General features: G+C 49.0%; 1 protein-coding gene across 1 annotated transcript in view; it reads left to right on the top strand.

The window, feature by feature from the left end:
* Positions 1-26,143, top strand: part of SPON1 (spondin 1) — a 257,074-nt gene extending 230,931 nt beyond the window's left edge. The window contains exons 8-16 of the mRNA XM_004752023.3: positions 11,339-11,540; positions 12,485-12,625; positions 13,272-13,347; positions 14,230-14,412; positions 19,179-19,349; positions 19,436-19,603; positions 20,338-20,502; positions 22,390-22,653; positions 24,544-26,143. Of these exons, the coding sequence (XP_004752080.1) occupies positions 11,339-11,540; positions 12,485-12,625; positions 13,272-13,347; positions 14,230-14,412; positions 19,179-19,349; positions 19,436-19,603; positions 20,338-20,502; positions 22,390-22,653; positions 24,544-24,707 (1,534 nt within the window). The 3' untranslated portion in view covers positions 24,708-26,143. The remainder of the gene's footprint in view (positions 1-11,338; positions 11,541-12,484; positions 12,626-13,271; positions 13,348-14,229; positions 14,413-19,178; positions 19,350-19,435; positions 19,604-20,337; positions 20,503-22,389; positions 22,654-24,543) is intronic.
* The last annotated feature ends 1,723 nt before the right edge of the window (positions 26,144-27,866 follow it).

The raw sequence follows: 27,866 nt of genomic DNA, 5'->3' as shown, positions 1-27,866 counted from the left end.
AGTCCTCTCCTCTAGCCCTCAAAGCAGGCAGGGGCTCGAAGCCAGGAAGGAGTTGGGGCCATCTAGGCCAGAGTTTGTGGATGGCGATGTTGACACCACTAAGGGACCCTGAGTCCAGTTTTCCCTTAAGGAGCCTGGGTTTACGAAGGCATCAGTGACAAAACAAGGTGCTTCCAGAAGGAGAGAGGAAAGAGGGAAGAGAGAAAAAGAAGAAAGCCGAGAACTGATCTTTTTGTCTTGAGCACCTACTATGTGCCAGGAACCCTGCTGGGCACTTATGTTCCTTGTCCCACTTCATCCTCATACGTACCCGACGAGGTAGGGATTTTGAGCCTCACTTCACAAACAAGACCGAGGCTCCGTGGCAGGTGCAGCCTCAGTGTGCGTCTCCACCAGCAGAGGAGCTAGCATTCCAGCCATCAGCTGCCTCCGCCACCTGTGACCTTCACCTCTAACAGAGTCTCTCCAATTAAGTGACAGCTCACTCAGTGTCCATTTTTCAACCAATCGAGACGTACAATATATGTGTCAGTCACACTTCGGGCCAGAATGAGATGAACATGGTGACCACAACCACACACTCTGACTCCTGCCCCAAAACAAAACAGACTCTTGACTTTCACTTACCTCGTGTCCTTCGTCGGGGCTGACCAAAACATTTTACGGCCTCAACAAACATTTGTGGTGGGCCTCTAAAGGGAAGTACTTCAAAAGTGCTAAGGAATACAGCAGAGTTTCTCCCGCACTCGCAGTCTGGTGAGGGAGAGACATTAACCAGATGATGACAAACGTGATGTGTGTGCAATGTAAGGATACAGAGTGCCATGAGGGTGTGTGAAGGGGACCCTGACCCAGCCTGAAGGTCAGAGAAAACTTCCTTAAGGCACGGCAATTGAGCTAAGAATTAAGAAATCACTATGAGTTGACTAGGTAAAGAAGCAAAGCTAGAGAACATTCTAGAAAGTCTGGAGAGATCATCATGTGTCAAGACCCTGAGGAGGGATCGGCATACTTGAGGTACTAAATTGCTGTGGTGTAACTAGGTCCAGAGATCACAGGTGAACTTGGTGGAGTGCCAAGCCATCTGCAACATTAGGGATGTTTATTTTTACATGAAGAGTAATGGGAAATCATTGAAAGGTTTTAAGCAGGATGGCAACACAATCAGATGTGCATAGAAAAAAAAATCAGAACAGTAACAACACTCTGGCTCCAATATGAAAAGGTTAAGAACAGAGGAAGTGAGACCAGTGAGGAGAATTTGCTAATTCAGGGACCTTGACAAAGATGGTGCGGGGGGTGGGGGGGGTGGGGGGGTGGGGGGGTACAGAGATCTCAGAGATGCGTAGGAGCGGAGCCCCACCGGCTGCAGTGATAGGTTGCCTAAGGAGGGTGAAAGAGGCAGAGAGATCTAGGTCAGTAAGTTGGCAGGGCCTGTTACAAGGTTTAGAAGAGTACACGAAGTTCAGTGGGAAGGACCCTGAGCTCAGTTCTGGGTGTGCTCTGTGAGGGATGCCTCCACGTGATCCCATCGGAGGTGCCGACGGTTAACTACAAAGCTCTGAAGCTCGGGGAGAACTCTGCACTGACATATAAAAATCGGGAGCCATCAAGGAGTAGAAGACAATCAACGCCAAGGTCACGGATGAAAGAGAGCCTGAGAAGAAGCCAAAGGTTTAAGGCTAACTCCCAAGGAGCAACAGCGTTTAACGCTGAGAAGGATCTGCCTGCGAAGGAAGGAAACAGAAAATCAGTAGCAAACCGATGGGGAAAGGAAGCTGAGTATCCGGGGAGCCAAGGGAAGAAAGCTGTGCCCAGTGCGGCAGAGAGGTCAAGCAGGACGGGGGCTGCAAAATGCTGGTGGGGTGGATCCACGTGAAGAAAAGCAGTGATCTTATTGAGAATCCTTCCGGCTGAGCGACGGCCGGAGGCCCCGAGCTGGGTGGACTGTGAACCGAAAGGGAGTTTACGGAGTCCGTGTGTGTCCAGACAAGGCTTCCCTGCAGTTGGCTGGGAATGGAGAGACACCGAGCAAGCGGCAGCTCTCAGGAGACGAAAGAGTCAATGCAGTTGATTTGTTTCTGCCTTCTTTTTCAAGATGAGAGAGACTTTCTGAAAAGTTGGGGGGAAAAAAAAGACACAAAATACTTGGGGACACTTTCCCACCCTTCCCCATCCCCCCAGACTTCCTGAGACCCCCGTGGAACAGAATTAATCAGTGGCAAACATCAGCCCTCCCAAACACCCAAACTCCCTCTGCCTAGTGCTACCAGCTCGTTAAGAGAAAGGAATTTTTCTTTGCTTTAACCATACCCGAGTCTCCCCTTCCCTCTTCCAAATCGCATTAGGAAGTCAAATTAGGAAGCCTCCGCAGCAGCCAAGTTTTGTTTTGCAGTACCAGCCCTGCCCCACGCCCCCTCACTGAGCCCACAGGATCGAGGTTAATGGGATTCTAGCCTCCCTTGGGCCAGTGGAAAGCCGGGGTGACCTACTTTGTGAGGTCCTGCCCTGGGAAACTGACTTGCTTTTCAATGATCTTCATCTTTTTCCCCAGGACCACTTCTCAAAGAACAGCCATGAACGAACAAATTAGCTGCTGACTTGTTTAGCTCAATCAATCAAGCTGTGCCTTGTCAGCCCCGAGCGCAGGTAGAGACAGAAAAGACAGATGCTGAGCAAAACCCACATCCTTCACTAGTTCCTCTGGCGCCTGAGCAGAAAATGACCAGGTTTCCCGCAAATCGATTCTGAATTTCCACCACCCAGTTCCTGCAGCTTCATCTGGATCCTAGGAATTACTGGAACTTTTTTAAAAATAATTTTTTATTCTCATAATGAATCTTGTAAGGGACTGCAGGGCCCTTCGTGATTCCCAGCCACTCTGTCTGTTTAATTAATGTTTGATAAGACAACTGTCCATGGGTTCCCGACAGCTGAGGGGAGGGTGGACCAGAGACAGGTCAGCCTCCCCAGAAATCCTGCCTCTGGAGGGTCGGTGTCCCACAAATCACCCAAAGCCGGGGCTCTCCTTGCAAGGACAGAGGCATCTCTCTCTCTCTCTCTCTCTCTCTCTCTCTCTCTGTCGGATGGGGGCTGAAAGTTGCAGGGTCCTGCCTCCTCCGGGAGCCCTTGCCCAGGTCTGTGGATGCAGAGACCTTGCCCAGGTCTCAGGATTGCAGAGAAGGCAGGCGGAGGACTGGAGGAGCCGGCGGCAGGTAGAACGGGCCAGAAGGACCGGAGTCCTACATGCCTCCAGGTTACCAGCAGCTTTCGGAGGCAGGAAACCTCACTCCAACCTGCCTCCACCCACAAACGGGAATGGGGTGGGAGGGGGCGGTGTGCGCTTCAGCTTCACGCGTGGCTCTGGCGTCCTCTAGTGGTTCCGTGGAGTTTCTGCAACTTCAAAAGCTCTTTCTTGGGGATTCTTTGAAATACGGAGGACACGGAACTCAGCCTATGAGGGACCCGAATTACCAGCGACTTGAGTCTCACTAGTGACTCGACTCACCCCAGTTCGGTTCTGGAATTTCAGAAGAGACAATAATTCCTTAAAGGAGCATAACAGTCCCTTGCTGCTTCTTTTCTCTTATGGTGTTTTTGAAAAGTTTTGTTTGGAAAAGCTGAATGAGTAGAAAAATCAACATTTGCCAAGTCTGTGCTGTGCGGGTCACGATGAGAAGCAGTTTGCTCATGCAGAGCCCTCGGGTTGGTGTGCTGAGGCTCCCATTTTGCAGCCCTAATAACTGCAAAGCATGCTGGGGTAAAAAGCCCGTGGTCCACAGATAGCAAGGGGCTGAATCCCGATTCAGATCCAGGGCCTCTTCCAATACCCTCTGTTCTTCCCTGCACCCCACGCTGCCTGTCTGAATGGAAGAAGGCGACACACTTCCTCATGTCTTTGTTTGCTCTTCCTTTCCCGTTTTTGTGGTGTGGACTGTCTGTTGGTAGCTTTCCCTTATCTGCTGAGAGGGTGGCATTTTTCTTGCAGATGTGGATTCCCTCTTTGTCTACTACAGATAGTCACATTTGTCAGTCACACCGCATGGAGACGTTTTGGCCAACGTGCCATTTTTCTTTCTAATTCAGCACTGTTGTTTCATTACACAGATATCTTTAGTTGGTGTATACACTTCAATTAGTTACTTTTGTGATTGCTTTATTGTTTCAAAGCTGAAAAAATTAACATTTCTCCAACGGATCGGTTAACTTGACTTTTTTCCTATAATTTGATTGCTTCTACTTAGCGCTGGATTCTTTCTTTCTTTCTTTCTTTCTTTCTTTCTTTTGGTGTATGAGACTAGATGGGAATCCGTATTTTTTAACTGCAGTTAAGTAAGCCCAACCCCTCTGTTGCACTGCCTTTCCTTTAACCTCTAACGTGAGAAGTCTGTTTTGTGTAACACCTTATCTAAAGTTTCTGGGATCTCCGGTCTCTGCCACTCATTTCTATTTCTTTCTTGTCCTGAATATGACATCAATTATCATGATTTATAATATACTGTTATATGGTATGCCCAGATAAACTCTCTTTGCTAGAAAATCGATAAAAATTTAAATCCCAGGGGTGCCTGCGTGGCTCAGTCTGCTAAGCGTCTGCCTTGGACTCAGGTCATGATCCCGGGGTCCTGGGATGGAGCCTCACGTCAGGCTCTCTGTGCAGTAGGAAATCTGTTCTCCCTCACCCTCGCCCTGCTTGTGCTCTTTCTCTCACACTCACTCTCTCTCAAATAATTAAAATCTTTTTTTTTTTAATTTAAGTCATAATAGGAAAGTCATAATAGGAAAATAAAACTAAATTAACAAAATGTCATATAGGGGAAAACATCACATATAAGCAAGCAGGAATGTGAATTTTTATTATAGTTTGGACAAATTAAAGAACTCCAGTCATACCTCACATTTCCCAAAGAAAACTCACATATATTTTTATCCATTTCATCATTTTAAATAGCATTTTTATTGTAGAAGTAATGAATACTTTGAGGTGATTTTTAAATTAAATCTGAAGGTCAAAGGAAGTACAAGAGTTCCATATTCATTTCGTAAATTAAGTAATTTACTGAAAACAAATATTTGAGGAGATCCCACTGCATGCCAAGTTCTGAGCCAGCTCTGGGATATGGCTATAATACGCAAGACAAAAATGATCTCTACTCTATTGGAACCTAATGGGCAAGATGGAAATTAAACAATAAACTCCAAGCAAAGAGTGAGCTCGGCACGCTCTGGGAAAGTGCACCAGGGCTCCTAAAGGATTTGAGGAGAGGTCAGGAAATGCTTCCTCCAGGATGTATTATATGAGCTGGGGGTCAGGGGACAAATTGCCCAGTCAAGGGGAAGAAAAAGGAGCAGAGCACACCTGAAGATGCAAGAAAATTGCTAAAACTGCTCTCATGTCCTTACAGATTCAGATTTGCCCTATTACCCAACCTCAGGTCAGGCATTTTGTGCAGAGGTTGGTTGCCCCAAATTTCCTCTTTTTTAAAACTCACCAAGGTCTGGAGACCTCAGAGTTGGCCCAAATGCACCTGCAGAGAACAGTTTGCATGGTCCCTTGTGAACCCAGGAGGTTCTCAGATGGTCACTTCTACCAGCTGAGCCAAGTATCAGGACGGCGTGTGGGATCTGGCTTGGTTCTGTTTCCCCACCAATGGATGTCTTTGCCCTTTAGGTTGTCGTGGTGAGTAGGGTCACTCACGGTTTACAGGACACAAGGGACTAACCTGACTCAAAGCCACCTGCCCAGGGAGAGGGGAAGGGAACGGGTGGAGGGGTTGGTCTCTATGGCAGTGGAAGAGGAAGTCCACCGGCCACAGCCACGGCACTGCTGGACCCCCAGGGGGCCAAGCCAAGAAGGGCTGGGGTCTTCAACATCCCGTGGAGATGTCCACGCTCTTTGCTTCGCATGGACAAGAAGGTGGGCCCTGACCCACGTCCTGTTAGCTGCTGGGTGAGCAGCCCCGCAGCGACCCAACCACCCTTCTCGTAGAAGGTCCTTAGGTCCTTAAAAAAGCTGTGAAAACCACTCATGAGGAGCCAGTGAACGCACGCCTGGGAAGAGAAGATGAAAGCCCCTAATTTGTGCCTGTCTACACAGCAGAAGATGTAGGTGTGGGACATTCGCTCCAGGAAAAAGCATCCCCTTGGAGCTTCACAGCATCCCTGCAGGTGGGGCCAGACCTGAAGGCAGTGAGTGACCTCCTGCCAAGACCTAAAGCCGGTGGTGGTGGTCCTGGAACTCGGGTCCTCCCACACTGCCCTGTCCAGCCGGCCGTCGGGGCACCGGGGGACTGGGGAACCAGGGGTTCCTGGCCTCGGGGAGCTCCCCATCTGCACGGGGATGACTACATGGTGACAGAGCAATGGCAGTCATTGGGGTACAGCTGCAGAGACTTTCAGAGTGTGTGGAAACACAGACCCCAGGCACAGCTCGCCCCGGCCAGGGGCATCAGAGGGGCTCCAGGAGGAGGTGGCTCACGATCCACGGCTTGCAAAATGAGCAGAGCGACGGTTCTCAAGCCTGAGATGCATCCGGAGCAGCTGGAGGGGTTGTTGATCTGGAAGGCTGGGTCCCACCCCCAGAGTCTCTGACGCGGTAAACCTGGGGCAGGACTCGGTAATTTGCCCGGGGACCACTCCGTGTGCACCCCTGAAGACAGGCGTCCCCAGCAGTGCCAGTGCCTGTGGGACCCACACTGCGGCTAGCCTGGCCAGGGCACCGGGCAGGGGGGGGAGGCAGGAGACTGGAGACAAAGGTGACACTGAGCCTTGCTGAGCTGCGGACCCCAAAGCCGGGGCTCAGGCTCTTCCAGCGCTCATGTGCCAGAACCCAGCCTGGCAGTGGGCTACGAGGTAAAGTAGTTTCAGGAAGGCCTCCCTCTCCTTCCCTCTTTTTCCTGAGCCCTGTATGACCCTATACTGCTCCCCTCAATAGAGTTCTTATAGCTCAAGGGCCAGGCACTGGGCTAAGTCCTGCATGCAAGTTCTCTCATGACACACACTAAGCCTTTGGCGTAGCCCTAGGGAGGTCCCCATTTCACAGACTGGGACACTGAGGCACAGAATGCTTCAGTCATTTGCCCAAGGATACGCAGCTATAAGATGTAGCATGCCAGGACGCACACCCAAGGCTTCCGTCCCTCTCTGCTCGTTGTTTGACCCCCTCCGGCCTGCCAGAGCCCAAGGGGTCCAGTTCTGCGAAGCCTGAGCAGGTGTGGGGTCATTGCTTCGGGGGACAGGTGAGGGCAGCCAGAAGCAGCTGGTCTCCAGAGAGGCACACAGGGACTCCCGAGCCACTGAGGTGCACCGGCTGCCAGCTGGACGGAACAGACGAGCTGGGCCCCAGCCAAGGATTCCCCACGATTAGCAGCCTGGGGGTGTGGAGTCAGGCGGGGCTGCCTCTACACCTCAGCCCCGACCAGCTGGTCTCTAGGTCCATTAACCTTTATACGCTTGCTTTCTTCTCTACAAAACGGGATCATAATTCTAACCCCATGGGATTGTCATGGGTGGTGGGGGAGGGGCACAGAATAACTCTGGGCCCAGCACCAAGTGTGTGCTGAGTGAGTAAACACTTTCTTCCCCAGCCCCCTGGGGGGGCCGCCACTTCCGATCTCACCCAGCTCCCCCGGCCACAAGTAAGAGCTCTTCTTAGCAGCTTGAGATAGAGGTTGAAGACAATCCCCTCTTGTGGCTTGGGGGGTGTCAGGCAAAGGCCTGTGCTGCTCTCGCTGGGTCCCTGCTCACCACCTGGAGGATGGGGCCCGGGAAGCATGGGAGTCCCTGGAGGAGCTCTGGGGCCAGGGCAGGGCCTTGCTGGAGGCAGCCCCGGGAGGACAGTGGAGGCAGCAGGCCTTGGAGACGCCCCCTCGGAGGGCACAACGGAGTGAAAAGGGGTCAGGAAGAAGGAATTTGAAACAGATAATGAAAAGCTACTATCTTGAGCTAATACTGTCTTGGGTCACAGTCTCCATCCGCCATTTAACTTTGTGATGTTGGGCCCCTTACAGAAACAACCCCCTGAGCCTGGGTTTCCTCATCCATCAGTTGGTGTCAATCACTCTTCTCTCGGGTCTGTTCTGAGGATCCAGTGAGAATGTCTGAGAAGGGGCTTGGGGCACTGGTCAGCCGTTGTTATTTGTAAAGTTCGCCTCACATGCAACAGAGCTGGGCTCACCGTGCCACTGGCCGAGGGTTAATGGGACCAGGAAGCTTCAGCTGCAGCTCTTTTTACCCAGACCTTTTTCTGTTGCTTTTAAATTTCCCGGACTCTGCTCCTTGGAGGAAGTGGATCTGAGGTCTGGCCTCCAGTCTCCTCGTTTGGCTGCCTGTCGCATAAATCCTTACCTGTGTCTGGACCCATGGTCCTTGCTGAGCACTGGGCAGATGACCTTGGGTTTGCATACAAATGTGGCGAGCCCGCAGGAGATTTGTGTTCCTGATTCGTTGACCCCCACACGGTGATGGGAGCCTGCTGACGGTCAGGGCGGTTGCCTCGGCTCTTTGTCCTGGGGCCTGTCCTCAGGGCCCCACTGACCTTCGGCAGCTTGGGGTCTGGTTTGGACAAAGGGCTTTGGCGGGTATGTCCTGTGCAGTGGGACAGAAGCTTACTTCTTCCTCCTTGTTGGTTTGGCTTTCTTGACTTTCTTCCTCTCACTCAGCTGCCTCCGATTAGAGGATGTTGCTTCTCTTCGCTTCCTTTTCTTAAGACAAGGGTGACTAATGAACGCATGGGTTCGGCCAGTGACGCTCTGACTTTTAGGGAGGTGCTAGAAAGTAGGAAGCCATCTGGTTTAATCGGTGAAGCCTAGAATTTTGTGGAGGAAAAGACTTGGAGGCCATACTCTAGGCCTCATTTGGTTTGTTTGTTGGGGCAGCTTTTGGGATCTTTGAATAACACCGGCCGCGTTCTAAGTGAAAAATGGGGAAGTGACTGTTTGATCGCCATATGCAACTTGTTGGGCTCTATTCTCCAAAATGGGGCAATCTTTCTTTCTTTCTTTTTTTTTTTTTCCAACACTGCTTGGCCACAATATTCGTTAGAGTCTCAAGAAAAATGACCAACCAATGGACGCATACATTGTACCGCCTTACAGTTAGATTTGTGTCATAAAAAAGATTTGGGAATTGGGCCTTTAAGATCCTGTTTGCATTTTGTTTATGTATTTGTGTGTGTTCATATATGTCCTAAGTGGAGCTAGTTTCTGAAAGTCTGCATGGTGTTGCTAAGATTAATCTATACGAGAGTTCTATTTAGCCAGTTAAAAAGTAAGGGCTTATTAGAATTGGACATTCTAAAACTCAAAGACAGAAACTAACCCAAGCATTTTTTTCACATGATCTTGGAAAATATTCAGTATTAAAACTAACTTACGGTTGCTAGTTTAATTAAAATGGACTTGTGTTTAGAATTAAAAGCATTAAATACAAAACTTTTATTCTGCCTGTGTTTATTGAAAGTCATAAGTTCATCTTCTCTCCATTGCAAAATTTGTCCAAAACGGGGAGGAAACCAACACCTTAAGACTTTGTCAAACGTCTTGTAAAGTTTAAGGCTGTGAACCTGGAGAAGTCTGGCAGGTAGTTTACCATGAGGCCAAAAACAACAGGTAGTTTTCAAGACTTGCCAGTATTTACAGAGACCTTTACCATTTGGGCTGAAGCTTTCCCTCGCCCTTCCCAGAAGGCCTCAGAAGTTGTCAAAACCCTTCCAAGGTTTGGTTTGCTTCTAACAATTCAGACGACTGTGAGATGACCACCCAGCAGCGTCCGTGCTCAAAGCCACACAGGTGTGCCCCACGCCTTGGGCAGTCAATGGCAACACATACTTCCTAGAGCCCCCAACAGGCTGGAAAAACAGAAAAGGACTGTGGTAGGGATATGCTGGGAAACTCACTTGGGAAAAAGTGTGTTGGCTTCTCTGTTCTTGGTAGGAGTGTCTCCCGCCCCCGAGTGGGTGTGATTTAAGCCTCTATGTTACATAGTTACACTCTCTTGACTTAGGAGTTGTGGGCGGGGCTCCCATTAGGCAGCTGGATAAGAGCAGGCACACTGAGTGGGCAGGTTCACTGCCAGCAGGCGGATGTGCCCGCAGAGATGCGCCCTTACGCCGCAGGAATTCCAGAGACTGGGGTCCCCTAGGACCTGCAGAGCAAGCATGTGGAGGGCCAGCTCCAGCCCCCTTGCACGGGACCTTGTGGAATGCTCCTGACGATCCACTCGGCAGTGAGCCTGGAGGGAAGGAAGCCATGCGTTCCTCACGCTCGAGTTAGGGGAACCCACGGGTTCCTTGCAGCCTGCCCACAAGGAGGACCCGGAATGGAGCACCGTGTGGCACAGTCACCCCCAGGAAGACCTGATTGTCTGGGTCAGGAGAGTCGGTCTGAGGAAACAGGGGTGTACAAGCAGCCTGGTTTCAACCAATCTCCCCAGAGGCTCTCGGGAGAACAGAGTCTGAGCGCTTGTAACCAAAGTACACACATCTCGGTCCTGCAGAATGCCAGGTGTCTACCTGGAACTGAAGAATCTTTCTAAAGGTGGGCAGAAAGTTTCCATCCCTCTAACTCTGGTCCTCACCCCATCACAGCAGCAAGTAACTGGAGAATTAACCGGAAAGTCGTCCCCATTCCCTCAAGACTGAGGAATGATCAAAGGACAGTGGGGACTGGAACCCTTAACCAAAGGGGTAAGGGGACTGATCGCAGCTGCAGATTAGGAAACTCAGTTGCAACTTTTGAACCCAGAAATTTCTCATTTGCCTTCAGAGTTCCCTGAATTTCCTCCTCAGGGAGGTGGATGAGGCTTGCCCTCCCAACTCCCCGTCTGGAGGCCTCTTGAACCTTCCCCCAACTGCCTACCTCGTGTCTGTGTGATTGTCTTTGCTGGGCATCAGGCGGATGAGCTCAAGTTCAGTTACAATAACACAGATTGTTGCTTTCCCATTTATTCAGACACTTGGACTGAGCACCTGCTCTGCGCCAGGCACCACTGTAGGCACTGGAAACCAAGCCCTGAGGAAGTCCGACAAGAGCCGTGCTTTCCCAGGGCTCGCATCTAGTGAGAATGAACAGCAAACAGCTGAACAAGCAGCATCTACAGAACAGCAAGTGCTCCGAGCGTACTGGAACCGGGTGGGGTGGGAGCAAGTGATTGTCTCCACCTGTGCCGGCGGAGGGTCTCAGGACAGTACAGGGTGTCAACCAGTCGTGGTTAAAGCCAGAGATTGGAAGACTGAGAATCCACCTTCTTTCGATCTTCTCCTCCCTTAGCTGTGGCCTGGCCGGACGTCCTTCAGGGTGTGCGCCCCCAGAGCCCCTGATGTAATGTGTTTGGTTTCCAGGAGAGCTGCACCCTCGGCCGAGTTCTCTGTGGACAGGACACGCCACTTGATGTCCTTCCTGACCATGATGGGCCCCAGCCCCGACTGGAACGTGGGCTTGTCTGCGGAGGATCTGTGCACTAAGGAGTGCGGCTGGGTCCAGAAGGTGGTGCAGGACCTGATCCCCTGGGACGCGGGCACTGACAGCGGGGTGACCTATGAGGTGGGTGAGCTCTGCGGTGGTGACGGGCGACCCTTCCCGGCTGCTTCCTCTTCGTCCGGCCCTGTGCTGTGGGGGCCCTGACATAAAGGATGTAGACGAACACCCAGGGCGGTCGGGCGGGCCGGCATCGGCTCACCCTCACGTATCCCATCCAGTGTGACCCACACAGCTGGCCATGAGGCCACGGGAGGGGTCAGAGAGCATTTCCTAGGTATGCACAGGGCAAGAGAAGGGATGAGAATGGAGAACCGAAGTTGGTGTCCATACATTAGACTAGGCCAGATTCTGGAGGTCTCCAGATAGCCAGCCAGGTTAAGGAGTTTGGATTCTGTCCTGAATGTTAAAATTCTTCAGCTGTGGTCAGCACGCCAACTGCATGGACATGTGAAGCCCTTAGAAAACCAGTGACAGGACCATCTAGAAGGGACACTGATAAGCTATGGTTTGTGGGCCAAAATCAGGATACCACCTGAGTCGTAAATTCAAACCCAGCCACCCCAATTACATGTTGTCGGGGGCTGCTTTCTCACTACAACAGCTGAGTGGAGTCATGGTAGCCGACCCAGGAGGGCCCACAGAGTCTTGAAATGTTTACCATCTGATGCTCTATGGATTTGTTTGCTAATGCCTGGTCTAGTAGAAAGAGCTTTGGATTCAGGCCAGCCTGGGTCAACTGTCTCCTGGCTGGGATGACCTCTCTGAAACCTTTTCTTCATCAGGATGGAATCTTGTGTACCTGGGAGATCTGAAAGCACAGGTCACCGATTTCCTTGCACAGTGCATAGTGGGGATAGAATTGCATCAAAGCCATAGGGGTTACACCTGTTGTGAAATCTCCATCACAGCTTTTGTTCTGATCGTATTACAATCCAATTGCTTTTGCGGTTTTTAACTCCTTTGTTTCCCATACTGTGTTTCTGTGTTCCACCCCCCTTCCCCCACAGTCACCCAACAAGCCCACAATTCCCCAGGAGAAAATCCGGCCCCTGACCAGTCTGGACCATCCTCAGAGTCCTTTTTACGATCCAGAGGGTGGGTCCATCACTCAAGTGGCCAGAGTTGTCATCGAGAGAATCGCCCGGAAGGTAATGGCATAGAGCGCACCCTGGTACAGACCCTTCCCACCAGGAGTTTAAGCAGACTGTATCCCTTTCTGCTCAAGAATCGTGGGGTCCCTTGCATATTCCAGACTTTAGAACTCCGGGACCTCCCAAGGTTTTTTTGTTTTTGTTTTGAAGATTTTATTTATTTATTTAACAGACAGAGATCACAAGTAGGCAGAGAGAGGGGGGAGGAAGCAGGCTCCCTGTTGAGCAGAGAGCCCAATGTGGGGCTCAATCCCAGGACCCTGGGATCATGACCGGAGCCGAAGGCAGTGGCTTTAACCCACTGAACCACCCAGGCACCCCTCCCAAGGTTTCTAAGCATGTGAATTATTCACAAGGTATAAATGAGCAAAATAAACCTAAGGGTAAGGTCGTTCTCAACTGAATGATTCGATCCAGACAATTAGGTTTTATTGTGAGTTCCACAGTTAATTACTAATACCTGCCATGGGTCAGGAAGGGGGAAGCTGTGGCTTTCTTGCCATTTCTCTTTCAGTCCGATGCTAAAAGTTGACTCAGAACTCCACTGTGGCCTGGGATTTGTACATGGGGCGGGCATCCAATTTTAAGGCATCCCTCCTTCCCCGACACATGCCATTCTTTAATGTGAGCCCTTCTTTCGCAGGGGGAACAATGCAACATTGTACCTGATAATGTCGATGATATTGTAGCAGATTTGGCTCCAGAAGAGAAAGATGAAGGTATGTAGTCGTCCGTCGTCCTTCGTAAACTGACAGTACCTTTTAGGAAAGCAGTTTTCTGAACAGGTGCTAAAAGCTACAAAAACATCTGGTCCTTTGACCTGTTAATCCCATCTTTGAGGACTTCTGCATAGAAGATCATCCAAAATAAGGCCAGGACTGGGCACAGGTAGAAGGGAGTTGGTGTAAGTGGGATATGGGAATATGTGTCCACAGGCATGGCGCCTTTGGAGGGGCGACATGGTATCTCCAGCGTTCTCGGCTTTGTCACACACCAGCCTGTGCACCTGGCGTGGACGCACCCACTTCCCCAGTGAGGAAAGGGATCCTACCCTTGGGGGAGGGGCAGAGCTGAGGGTGGAGCCTGTTTCCTCATGGGATCTAGAGTCACACAACCAGGGCTCTTTCTGGGGCCTTGAACAAGAAGCTTCCATCCTACCACATTGTCCTCCCTGTAAAATGGGGATGATCACCGAACCTGCCTTGTTGAGAGTGGCTGTAAGAATCCAATGGGATGAAACATGGAAGGTTCTAGAATGCTGTTGGCATGTCGTACGTGGTCAAGGAATGCGGGCTGCCCTGAGGTGACCTCTGTTACAGGGTCATTGGGAAGAAGGGACTAGAAATGAAAAGCCCTTCACGTATTGAGGGGAAGGGACAGTAAGAGGTCTTCCCTGTTGCTTAGATATTATTGCAATGATTAAAATAGAATTCTTCAAGGCAAGTAGCAGCTTCTACCCCAACAGTGAGTACCCAGGTTTGCTAAGGCCAGTCAGGTGGCAGGGATCTCCTTACCCCGCATGAGCTTGTGTGGGGGAGAGGGCCAGCCCCGGTGTCCACAGGCTCCCAGGGGAAAACCTGTCATGTATTCATTCGTTCCAGATGACACCCCTGAAACCTGCATCTACTCCAACTGGTCCCCGTGGTCCGCCTGCAGCTCCTCCACCTGCGACAAAGGCAAGAGGATGCGGCAGCGCATGCTGAAGGCACAGCTGGACCTCAGTGTCCCCTGCCCGGACACCCAGGACTTCCAGCCCTGCATGGGCCCTGGCTGCAGTGATGAAGGTAAGCGTGCAGTCCCAGGGGTGACGGTGGCGGCAGAGCCAGAGGAAGGGAGGGGCTACCTGCCTCTGCCGGCCCCTTGTACCTGATCAGTGTCCCTAAGAGGCCACCCGGAACCTGCCTGCCATGGCCAGTGGGGACCACTAGGGAAGACCCCCCAGCTCCAACAATGTCTTGGGGGCTCTTAAAACCTCTGTGTCTTAGAACATCAGAAGAATTCTTGATATTATCCACCAACTCCCTCCCAGCATGGAATCAGTGACCTACCTATCACTAAAGAGCTAGCAAACATCGCATGACAAATCTAGAACTATGAAGCGCCGCCTGCTTCCCCTTCACTCCAGTGTCTTCTGAAGGAACCGAGAACAAGTTGGCCGCCGTTGAATCCATCACCCTGATTCTGTGTCATTCATGGACCTCCATGTCTCCCTCCCACCTGAGTGAGAGCACCTACTTCTTTTGTCAGGACCACTAGGCTAATTGCAAGAATTCTGTCTGCTACTGCTCAAAAATCAGACCTGAGCTAGGAGCTCGCACCACTGCTGTGGTGATGGCTCAAGCTTCAGAATGGCACCGAGCTGAGGTCAGCCGCCTGTTTCCTAGGTCATGGCCCAGCTCCCCACCTGGACAGATCTAGTCTCTCACGGGACTTTGATCTTAACTGTCTCAGAGGTGCCTTGAGACAACAGGAAGGGAGGCAGAATTGGGGCTGGTTCATGGCAGGAAGAAAACCACTTCCAAGCCGAGGATAATTGAAGGAAGCTTCTCCCACCGCAGGTCATTCACCCTCTGGCCCTTCCCGGGGATGGTCTTAAATACTCCCACAGTGGTCTCTTGCCGTTCCTGCCTTTGGTAAGGCCCTTCGGTGGGGAGCAAACCCTTCTATCTCCATGTATTCTGGGTATTAGTCCCTAGCAGATTCAGGATTTGCAAATATGTTCTCTCCTTCTTTAGGTTATCTGTTCCCTCTTGACTGTCCTTTTGTACAAGTTTTGAATTTTCCTGAAATCTGGTTTGGCTCTTTCTTTGGTTGCCTGTGCCTTGAGTGTCCTGTCCAAGAAATTGTTGCTAAACTTAATGTCATGAAGGTTTTTCCCTGTGTTTTCTCCTAATAGCTTTTTGGTATTAGTTCTGTTTAGGTCTTTGGTCCATTTCAAGGTAATTTTTGACTATGATTTTAGGTAAGAGTCTAACCTCATTCTTAAATCAGTGGAGACCCAAATTTCCCAGTACCCTCTGTTGAAGAGACTGTCCTTTCTCCGCTGAATGGTCTTGGCACCCTTGTCAAATCATTTGCCCATTGACAAGAGACTTTGTTTCTAGCCTTGCTCTCTATTCTAGTCCATTGGCCTGTATGTCTGTTCTTACACCAACACCACCGGGTTTTGATTTCTATAGCTTTGTAGTAAGTTTTGAAATCAGGAGGAATGGAGCTTTTTCAGAGCAAGGTATACCTGTTAGTATGTACTCAGGTAGATGAGGACCATATTCTGCCTTCCTGGGGTAACATCTTTCTTACCAGGTTCTGGAAAGCCTGAACTGTGGCTTGTAGAGCCCTGTTCCCTTAACCATTATTACACTGGAACATAATGTTCTCATTGGTAGTGTGTGCTGCGTTTTGTTATCCTTGTCTCTGGGTCTAATGTGTGGTTCCAATGGGGATTTCTTGACTACACACACCACTGGCACTATCCGTAGGTTAAATAACCATGCCTAGGCATCACCCAGGTGCAAGTGACAGTCATGGACATGGGCAGGATGGACTCACACTCAATCATTTCTAGCTTCTCCTACTACCATGTACATGCACTTTCTATACAGAGGTGTTTGCGAAAGCTTTCCCGTCACCTTAAGTGCTGATACCCTTTACCCAACAAAAGTATACTCAGATGTGTCCTTTTGTGTGAAATCTTCTCCCATACTCCAAGAAGGAGTGCGTTTTCCCCCCTCTCTGCTCAATTCCCTGGGCTTACCTTTGTTGTCCTGCTTTCCATACCTGGAATTATTGTGCCCATCTCTTTCTAAAATGGAACACAATCCAGCTCTTACACATCTTTTTAACTTAAGAGCATACCATGAAGCATCCAGAGCATTCAGTAAATCTTTATTGACAGGAATAAATGGACAGATGAAAGACTTCATTGCTTTTTTTTTTTTTTTTTAAAGAACTAAGCAGGCAGACACACATGCACATCCACCCGCTCACCTGTTTCCACCAGGAGTGGCACCCCCACCACTACTTGGAAACAGGACTACCAAGCCATGCTGAGAGCTTTGATGATCTTTTCCACCAACCTCCAGAGTGTCTACTATATGATCAAGGCCTTTGCTAACACCTAGTGATGGGAGCAAAGCCATATATGCCCAAGATATCAACACAGCAGACTGGTTATGTCCCCCTCTCTAGCACACATAGACAAGCCCTCCCCCGCCCCCCCCAACCATTTATTCCCCCATTATAATCAGCCTCTGTAGAGGCAGTGTGTGGTCTGGGGTCACTGAGTATAATCAACTGTTTGGGTATAAATCCATCCCGTGTCCATTCTCAGGTCCCTGTGTCCAAAGGCCAGTCACAATCTTCACCCTCAGTAACCAAATTCTTATTAATTTTTCTAGACTGGGAACTGGCAGCTTTAGACAACAACTTAAAAAAAAATCTCTGATTCCTTGGAGCAAAAGAGCTTACCCTATATCTCAGAATATATATTAATATCTTTCCAGCACTGTCCTGTAGAAGTTTCTGTGATGGGCAAGTTCTGTATCTATACTGGCCAAAATAGTAGCTACTCATCACACATGGCTACTGTGTACTTAAAATGTAGTTCGTGACAGAGGAAGTGAATTTTTCATTTTATTTAATGGTCTTAGATGTAGGATAATCCTAGACCATGCAGCCATGTAACTTTAGATTATGACTTATCTTAAATTTTATTTTATGTACAATAAAACATTCCTTTCCCCATCCAGGCAGCTTTCAGATTTCCGCGGATCCTAAATGTCCCTATGTACCTGGAAGGCATGCCTTCTTGGAGAACAACTGGTTTCAAGATGTATACCGTTTCAGTTCCTGTCCATCCTCAACTGCCTGACTTCCCTTAAGTAGCTATCCCGTTTCATTTTTTTAGGTTTAATTCCAGGATATTTAACACACAGTGTTACATTAGTTTCAGGTGTTCAAGACAGTGATTCAGTAATTCTGTACGTTACACAGTGTTCATTGTGATAACTGTACTCTTAGTCCCCTTCACTTATTTCACCTGTCCCTGTCCCCTTCCCCTCTGGTGACTGTCAGTTTCTCCATAGTTAAGAAACAAACCTAATAAGACTTCTTTTTTCCTTTATTTTTGTTTCTGAAATTCCACATTAAGGGAAATCCTCTGGGATTTGTCTGACTTATTTTGTCTGGCATTCTCCTCCCCACTTCCATCCATGTTGCTGCAACTGGCAAGGTTCCATTCTTATGGCTGAAAAATATTCCATTAAATACATATCCCATATCTTCTTCATCCATTCACCAAGTGATGGACACGTGAGTTGCTTCCAGAATTTGGCTACCGTAAACACTACAATTCATATAGGAGTGCACATATCCTTTCAAATTAAGTGGTTTTTTTTCTAATTTGGGTAAATACCCAGTAGTGTGATTACTGGATCATACAATTGTTCTTTTTTTTTTTTTTTTTAATTTATTTGACAGAGGGAGAGAGAGATCACAATCAGGCAGAGCAGCAGGCAGAGAGAGAGGGGGAAGCAGGCTCTCTGCTGAGCAGAAAGCCCGATGCGGGGCTCGATCCCAGGACCCTGAATTCAATTATGACCTGAGCCAAAGGCAGAGGCTTAACCTGCTGAGCCACCCAGGTGCCCCATGATCGTTCTTTTTCAGGAGCCTCTATACTGTCTTCCACAGTAGCTACACCAGTTTGCAATCCCACCGACAGTCCATGAGGCTTCCCTGTTCCTCCACATCCTTGCCAACACTTGCTGCTTATATTTTTTATTTTAGCCATTCTGACAGGTGTGAGATTAATAGCTCATTGTAGTTGTGATTTGCATTTCCCTGATGAGTGATGTCGGGCATCTCTTCATGTGTCTGTTGGCTATCTGTTGCTCATCTTTGGAGACATGTCTGTTCATGTCTTCTGCCCATTTGCTAACTGGATTATTTGGGGGGTGTTGAGTTTTTTAAGTTATTTATATATTTTGGATAGTAACCTTTTATCAGAGAGGTCATTTGCAAATATTTTCTCCCATTCTATAAACTGCCTTTTTATTTTGTTGTTTCCTTTGCTGTGCAGAAGTTTCTATTTTGATGTAATCCCAATAGTTTACTTTTGCTTTTAATTCTTGCCTCAGGAGACCTATCAAGAAAAATGTTGCTATAGCGATTATCAGGAACTACTGCCTGTGCTCCCTTCTAGGATTTTGTGCTCTCAGGTCTCACATTTAGGTCCCTTATGCATTTTGAGTCTGTGCATGGTGTAAGGTAAGTGTTCAATGCCCTTGTTTTGCATGTAGCTGTCCAACTTTCCCAACACCATTTATTGAAGACACTGTGTATTTCCCCTTAAGACCATGTACTAGCGCAAAAATAGACCTATAGATTAGCGGAACAGGACAGAAAACTCAAAAACAAACCCATGATTATATGGTGAATTAGTCTTGGACAGAAGAGGCAAGAACAGGCGACGGGAAAGCTGGCCAGTTGCTTCCGGCTCCCTGTCCCGGGGAGCTGGGCGCACAGGCCCATAGCGTCCGCTCATGTGTTGCAGACGGCTCCACCTGCACCATGTCCGAGTGGATCACCTGGTCACCCTGCAGCATCTCCTGTGGCATGGGCATGCGGTCCCGGGAGAGGTATGTGAAGCAGTTCCCTGAGGATGGCTCTGTGTGCACGCTGCCCACCGAGGAGACGGAGAAGTGCACAGTCAACGAGGAATGCTGTGAGTAGAGTCGCCCAGGGAGTGCGGGGAGGGGGAGGGCGGCGGTCCAGGCCGCAGACACCACGGCAACAGGGCTGGCCTCCCAGCTCCCAGCAGCTGCCTGATGACCGAGTGGGGCGAGTGGGATGAGTGCAGCGCCACCTGCGGGATGGGAATGAAGAAGCGGCACCGCATGGTCAAGATGAGCCCGGCGGACGGCTCCATGTGCAAGGCTGAGACATCCCAGGCGGAGAAGTGCATGATGCCCGAATGTCGTGAGTGGGTGTGGGGCTGGGAGTGGTGTGGAGGATCCCAGCACCCTTACTACCTCCCCAGCAGCAAGACTGGAGGCTGGGTAGGTGCTGGGAGAAAACAGGGTCCTCTGTCCGTCAAGCGGACCCAAAGAGAGGGGCCTCCCTTGAGGAACACTGGGAGCAATGCTGAGATGGCAAACTGGTGGCCTCTGGAAAGCATCCACCTGCAGCTGTGTTGTATAGGACCCCAGAGTACCTTGGTTGTGCGGGAGGAGTGGAATAAGAACTTTCAGGCGGGACATTCAGTCCACAGGTCATAGGTCCCCCCACTCTTGTTCTGCATTGGCCTTGCCTGGCCTGATTACAACCCCAGCTTTATGCAAAAATATGCACAGGCCCACACATCCGTACACAAGCATACATAGGCACACAAGCATCCAGACATTCAAAGATTTTAGCAAGTATCCAAAACTTTATTGCATGGTTCTTAAGGATTGGGTGGTATTTCAGGCGAGGACTTGGGTATTCATATTATGGAGTTACTTCTGCTGTTCTGACCCCCAGGGGAGATGCAGGAGTGACAAGATTCTGCTGAGCCAATTCCTGCTGAGTGGGGTCCCTTGGGGCATCTGAAACCATCAGTCCCTTTCACTAGACTCCAGGGGCCAAAGTGGGGGGCTGAGGATGGGGGGACAAGGAGAGCAGAGAAGGTAAAAGGAGCCTGTTCTCAGGGGCAAACCTGGCTCTTGGCCTAGATACCATCCCCTGCTTGCTGTCCCCGTGGTCTGAGTGGAGTGACTGCAGCGTGACCTGCGGGAAGGGCATGCGGACCCGCCAGCGGATGCTCAAGTCTCTGGCCGAACTCGGGGACTGCAATGAGGAGCTGGAGCAGGTGGAAAAGTGCATGTTGCCTGAATGCCGTAAGTCCTGGGGCTCCTGGTGCCCCCACCCCACCCCGCTTTCCTGTTACCCAGCGCTGGGTGGGGGTCGTCCTGCCAGGTCCTGTAGTACAGCTGTCTGCTGGGGAGAAAAGGCATGGGCTTTGGGTCTCTGTTAGCAAAGCTGTTGAACTCTCAGTTTCCTCAGCAGCAAGAGGGGAGCCCACTACCGCTATAAAACACCCAAACTACACGCTGAACACCTAGCACAGGCTCAAGATGCCTTATCACATAGGGCCTGTCTCCCCACCCGCCCCACCCCAAAACCCTAAGAACTATCTGATCCATGAGTTTTCCATGTTTTTTACTTCTCTTCCTTCTCCCTGGGACCATTTACCCATGACCAGAGGGTGGACATTAAATCAGTGACTCCTATACATTTGCAGCCTTGCCAAGACAAGCCATGAAAGACTCGATGCCTGTCCCCAACTCCCCCAACCCCTACCCTTGTGATGAGCTATATTTCGCAGGTACTAACCTCCAAGGAGAGAGAGCCCATTTCTCTCTTAGGAGGTAGAAAGTCAAACACACTTGCTAAGATCTGTTTTCTGGCTTCCTCTGAAACACATTTGGTTTTTCTTGCTCTGTCTTCCTTGTTACTACTCAGGTTGCCTGCCTGGGTTCAAGTCCCAGCTTTGTCCCTTTACAGGTTGTACAACCTTCAGCGGATGACTTAGCATCCCTGTTCCTCATATGTAAAACAGCTGGACACACTTCCTAGGTTGCTCTGTGAATTAAACCACATAACTGCCACGTGTCAAGCACTAGATTTGACAAGCATAGGCCTCATGTTCCACATTACAGGTCCTGTGCTGTTCCAGCCAGACTCGGTCATGGGTGGAGAACACCCAAGACCATTAAACTAACTTTGAGATTTTAACTGTGGCTTTTAACAACTAAGAATGACCTGTATTCAACCCAGCTCACCAGAGCTGGGGTTCCCGAACTCCTGACCAAGATAGCTACCCCTGTAACCATGTAGTCACAGGGTTCACTGAATGGAGAAGAAAGATGAACATTGACTGTACCCCAGAAACCGGGCTGGAAGTATTACTTCACCTAATCCTCACAACCTAATGGGGAAAATACCATTATCCACATTTTACAGGTAAGAAAGCTGCCTGAGCTCCCAGGGATAAAGGCCCAAAACTACTGACCAAAATGAGTTCTTCCTAGATCCAGCCTGGATCTCTCCTCTGCAAAGCCAGTGAGAAGTCCAGAATTCTAGGCCTCCTCTGTGAGAATCCAACTGTTGGGTTTTCCCCCCTACATCTGTGAGATCCTGACTTAGTAAATTTGCTAGAGCCTGTAACCCTGATAAACCATAAGACACCACTTGTTCTCGCTCCTCTTCTGTACTGAATTCCCCAATTCTGGCTCCTATGTTTTTTGCACAAATGATGTCTAACAAGACAAGCTATACGGTCCTACAGCAAAAGTCACGATGGCCTTGGTTTCTGGTCCTTCAGGGTCTAGCTGTGCAAGACCACACCAGTGAGCTGTGCCTTCCCTGAGAAAATCCAAGTCCCTGGGACCGTGAGAGGCCATTCTATGCCACTAGAGGCTAATTTGACAATATTCCAGATATAGGGCAGGGCAAGAGGCTCTGAACATATCTGCCAGGTTCCCCCCAAAGCATTTTGTCCTGTCTGCACAGCATGTTGATTAAGGCCTGGGCACCAAGCCTGCCTCTGCTGCTTACCAACCTCACAGGCTGGAGGAAGTCAGTCCACTTCTAGGAGTCTGTTTTATTAGCACCTTCTTTGCATTTCTCACAGGCTTGGATTGAGATGTTCAAAGTAAGGTGTTAAGTGGCCTTGTGTTTTAGGCGGGAGTGAGCTACACTCATGCCTCTCTGTGTCTTGCCAGCCATCGACTGCGAGCTCACCGAGTGGTCCCAATGGTCAGAATGTAACAAGTCCTGTGGGAAAGGCCACATGATTCGAACCCGCATGATCCACATGGAGCCTCAGTTTGGAGGTGCACCCTGCCCAGAGACTGTACAGCGAAAAAAGTGCCGCGTCCGGAAATGCCTGAAAAATCCTTCCATCCAGAAGCTGCGCTGGAGGGAGGCCCGAGAGAGCCGGAGGAGTGAGCAGCTGCGGGAGGAGTCAGAGGGCGAGCCGTTCCCAGGTATTGCTCCTGAACGGGAGGCTGGAGTTCAGGGCTCTGTCGAAACAGGGGAAATGCGAGTGGGTCTTGAAAAACTGACAGAGGCTTGCATCCCAGGCAGCAGGAAGAGTACCTGCAAAGGCAGAGAAGTGCCGAAGAGCATAAGACAGTCGATGAAACAGAGGCGGTGGAGCACAGCCCAAGGGAAGAGGCAGGAAAACAGGCTGGGGGGGATAGGGAAGGGGGGGACCAGATCATAAAAAGTCCAGTGGCCTGCTGAGGATTTAAGACTTGATTCTGCAGGCAGTTTTATGCAAGAGGGACTTTAACAGACCTGTGTTGAGTGGTGTGGACATGGCAAACACAGGCACAAAGGCTAGTTCTATTTGTAGCTCAGGAAAATGTGTCCCCTACCCCAGCATTTGAAAAAAAGAAAAAGAAAAAGAAGCCAGCCTGGGGCTTCACTGTTGAATAAGCTGGTCCACAGGCAAGGACTGCAGTATCATTAGCAATCAGATGAGATACTGAGTTGGAAAGACTCATGGTTCAGTCCTGGGTACAGACAACTGATGGTGTTTAGATTCCCTGGAGTGGGTGAGGAAGGTACCATGTAAAGTTAAAGGTTAATGGGTATGGAGTTTCTATTTCAAAAGGCACAGCTCAAGTTAACCCTTTTTCTCCTCTTTAAGACATTTTACCTCCAGCTAAGACAAAGAGAAAAATGCAGATCATGAAACGCTCCCTGATAGTTCCCTTCCTTTCTGTTAAGGAGCCGTGCACGTATGCGAGTGGTGTCTGTTGGATAGTATAGTCAGTCAGTCACTCAACAGACGTTCATTAAGCCCAACTATGTGCCAAGCAGGCGCTGTGCCATGGTCTTCTCCATGAAACTTAGCACAATATTGGATGGATAATGATAACCGTGCTTGGTTATACAAGAGTAACATAGAGGGCCATGGAAACATTTTTTCCAAAAGATCTAACCTAACCTCTGGGAGTCAGGGAAGAGGGTTTTTGTTTTAGAGAGAGAGAGAAAGAGCACACACAAGAGCAAGCGGGAAGGTGGGGGTGCAGCACAGAGAGCGGCTCAAGCCAAAGTCCTATGAGCCCAGAGCCCAATACAGGACTCCGTCTCATGACCCTGAGATCATGACCTAGGCTGAAATGAAGAGTCAGACACTTAACTGACCAGGTGCCCCAGGGAAGTTTTCTTTAAGGCAGCCATATTTACCTGTGTAGAGGCGATAAGAAATTATACCTGAGTTTATAGGAGGCCAAGTACATGGGGAGCAAAGCATTAGGAGAAAGTGGTTAATTGCAGCCACAAGCTGCCCCAAAATAATCACTACTGTGATTCTTGGGCCAGGGACTTGGGGTGGCTCAGCCAGACGATCTTCTGAGGTCTTGGTGAGACCCATGAAGCTCCAGTCAGCTGGAGGCTCAACAGAGCTGGAAGGTGTAGACCAGCCTCCCCTGCACTTCTGGGGCCTCCACAGGGCTGGCTGGAGCCTCTCCACATGGCCTCTCCAGTAGTTTAGCCAGCTCGCTTACATGGTGGCAGAAGTGTTCCCAGCAGCTTTTTTCCAAGCCCTGTTTGCTCCTGTCCCATTGGCCAAAACAGATCCTACAGCCCAGCCTAGATTCTGGAAGTGGAGATGCGGACTCCTGCCCTTGACGAAATGCTACAAAGCAGGATCGGTCATTTCTGGCTGGCTGTCAGAGGGGCAGAAGTTCCCTAATAAGGATTTGAGCCATTGTTGAACTCAACCTATCATTTCATTCAAGAGCAGGGAAGCCTAGACCCTTCAGCCTGACAGCTGTGTACTGGAGTTCAGCATTTGGGCAGGGGGCGGGGGGGGGGGGGAGTCTCCAGATGTCTGCTGCCCTAACTGGGCTTTCCCGTGCTTCCAGGCTGCAGGATGCGCCCATGGACAGCCTGGTCGGAATGCACTAAACTGTGTGGCGGCGGCATCCAGGAACGCTACATGACCGTCAAGAAGAGGTTCAAAAGCTCCCAGTTTAGCAGCTGCAAGGACAAGAAGGAGATCAGAGCGTGCAATGTACACCCTTGTTAGCCAGGGTGTCAGTGGTCCAGGGCCACACCCTGGATTCGTACAGTCACCAATGGCTGGAGTGTCTGTCTGCTTGTTGTTTAAGGCAATTTAAATTGTATCTGCTAGTGTTCATTTCTGCAGTCTGGTTCGCCCAGTAGTCTTGTGGAGGCCGGGGCCATCCTTTCTGTCCACAGCTTGGTAGGCACAGGCTGCGTGGGGCACCCTCCTCCCCAACTGGCCCTCCTCCAGCACAGAAGTGAGAAGTGCCAGCCCCCCTGTCCTAGACGGAAATGTGTTCCACCTGGGGGGCACACAGAAGCCTGGCCTCCTCCACAGGGAGGCAGCTGGGGCTGGAAGGGACTCCCAGATCTCAGTCTCGGGGTACAGCAGGGAGGAAGCTGTCCTGCTGAGACGGAGAGCACAAATGCCTCTCCTCCTTTCCTTCAGCCTGCTTGCTCATGTAGGAACCTCTTGTCTGCCCATGTCCTTTCATTTAGTGGAACTTTAAGTCCTTTGCTGAGTCTCCTCGTGGGGAAAACAGCTGGTAGACATGAAGAGCACTGATAGAGGGTGGCTTTTCTTCCAGAAATTCTGAAGTTCTGAATACATTTATCTCCCCTTCTAATGTTGGCTCCTGATATCCCCGAGAAAGGAGAATGACGGCTGCTTTACTGGAATGTAAGCTCGCCAGTTATTACACCTGAAGTAAAAGGTACTAAGTCTAGAAAGGATTTTTCCCTAGCTTTCTTCTTCTGTGCGTCACAATTCTCCGGAGAAGCCAAGCCAGCCTTCTAAACCTTCTGACCTCATCCTTACTAGAAACAAGGCAGCAAAACTGGCCTCCCTAGCAGTCCCCAGCCTGAGCTTTTAATATCTTCGGACACACACCTGGCCTTTTTTTTTAGTTAACAGTGTCTGCCCCCATCCCACCAAGCCACTGTTTGAACAGAAATACTATCTATACTTTGAAGAGTTTGTTTTAAGCCTAAAGTTTTAGATGTAGAAAGAAAAAGTATTTCAGAGACCAAGCAAGACAGAAATCGAGGGAGAAAGGAAGAGTACAGAATTGGGCTGGGTAGGAAAATCTGGAGAAAGCCAAACTTTACCTGGGCTTTCCACACCAGGGCTCTGGTCCTCCAAGGCCATGGTTTTCCCCTTCTGAGCACGCATAAGCATCAAATTCAGGGATTCTCACTATCAACAACTCGTGTAAGAAGACATTTTTACTGAGCTGAGTACAGCAGCCGTTTTTACTCATTCGTTTATTGTTAAAACTTTCATTTCTGTTGCAGGTTTATCATTACGCTTAGTCCAAATATGTACCATGGATGAGATGCATTCAGTGTCTCGAGTACAGTACTTTAAGAATTTGCATTAAACACATCAGGATATTTCCAAACACCACATATATATGATATAGCCCTGAATCTTCAATAAAAAACTCATTTGGGTCTGTCTTCGTGTTTTTAAACTATTAAGTGTTCAGAAGTTTGGGCCTGTGCTTGCTTCGGCAGCACATATACTAAAATTGGAACGATACAGAAGGTTGGGCCTTTTTCAGTTAGCCCACTGATTCATATTCAGCATGATTTTTGCTCCTTCGTTGGAGAGGGACCATTATTACCACATCCCAGAGTCTTCTGGAACTTCTGAGTTGTTTCCAGTATTAACTTCGTAATCTTTAAATGAATTATCTTGCCCCACAAAGGAGCATAATATAAAGAAATAAGGAGTTTAATTTGGACAGAAAGTCTCGATACAGAATCTGCTCACTTGTGCAACATTATACCTAGCATACTTATTTTTAACTCACAAAAATCAAAGTTCCGCATATCAGTGATTACTATGTAAGTCTAAGGACAAGCCACCCTAGTGTCTAGTGTTCTTATCAGGTCTCTCTAGGATACATTTTAAATCCTAATTGTGGAGACTTAAAACCAGGTTACTGTTTAATGGCTGATAATGGGTAACCTGTTTCTTGTTACGTAAGTGTTATTTCTTTTGCAAGGGGAAATTTATAAGAAGCATCCAATCTCTTTCTTACCAAAGTCTTGGGTTAGGTAGTTTATAGTTTTCCTGGCTAACCAATCCTTTTGGAAATAAAGACTTTTTTTTACTACAACAATGAAATGTTACAAGAGATAAAAAACTGCTCATAAGACACCCAGTGAGAGCCACCACATAAAAGGGAGCTACAGTTGTTGTATATATCATCAATGACAAACCAGCTGTAACCCAATTTACATTCACATTTTAAAAGGACAGTAAGTTTAGAGATCTATTCCCCAAGCAGACAATGGGTCACTCACCTGCCACCTTCCTTGCCACTGCATTAATTGAAGGAAATCTGTTGTAACAAAAGAGAATAAAGCCTGGGCTTCTTCAGACCCAGAACTGAAAAAAAATTAAAGATACCGTGCTATGCTTACAATTTAAACTTTGTGTATTAAACATGTCTTAGGCATACTCAGAAGTCTGTATACTTCTTACATATGCTCACAAGACTACAATTCTCCAGAAACTTAGTCCAGGCCAAATCTGTGGCTAAAATGTCAATACACAATAATTCTCTATATCAAATGATCTCTGTGACCTAACAACAGCCCACATGTTTCAGGCAAGAGATTAAAGGAGCTAAATATTACAGTGTACCAGGACAGTAGGTCCCTTTCCCCCCCACCCCGAGTTAAATACACCCTTAAGAAATGGACACTACTGTCCAAGTAAGAGTAAACATACATGTTTAATCCCTAATTACAACACAGAATCAAGGAAGACACATTCATCCCACTCTTTGGTTATTTGGTGCTATTAATTTTAACAATACAGTGATTGATGTCATTCTTCATATCGCCCAAAGTAGGGAGAAAGAGTGAAATAAATTAGTCTCTTTTGAAAAGGAGATGCTGTAAAACTATAAATAGCAACTGAATGCTAATGAGCATGAAGATAATTCTTCAATTTGAATCCTCTGAAATCTGTGAGCAAAAGATCTGTACAAAAACGTCAGATTTAAATAACAGCATCCCTGCTTTAGATCCCTGTGGGTTTGGAAAGTTTTATACACTCAATGGGGAAGAGAGGCAAGAAGTCCTGCCATGGCTGAGCACAGGGAACCCACATTCAAAGCACTGCTGTGGTCCTGACGAGCCATGAGAGCGGAAGCCAGGTAATTCCCGT

Source organism: Mustela putorius, unplaced genomic scaffold (genome assembly GCF_011764305.1).
Source record: "Mustela putorius furo isolate JIRA1106 unplaced genomic scaffold, ASM1176430v1.1 tig00003859_pilon_pilon_pilon, whole genome shotgun sequence".
NCBI lineage: Eukaryota > Metazoa > Chordata > Mammalia > Carnivora > Mustelidae > Mustela > Mustela putorius.
This window is presented reverse-complemented; position numbering and strand designations above follow the sequence as displayed.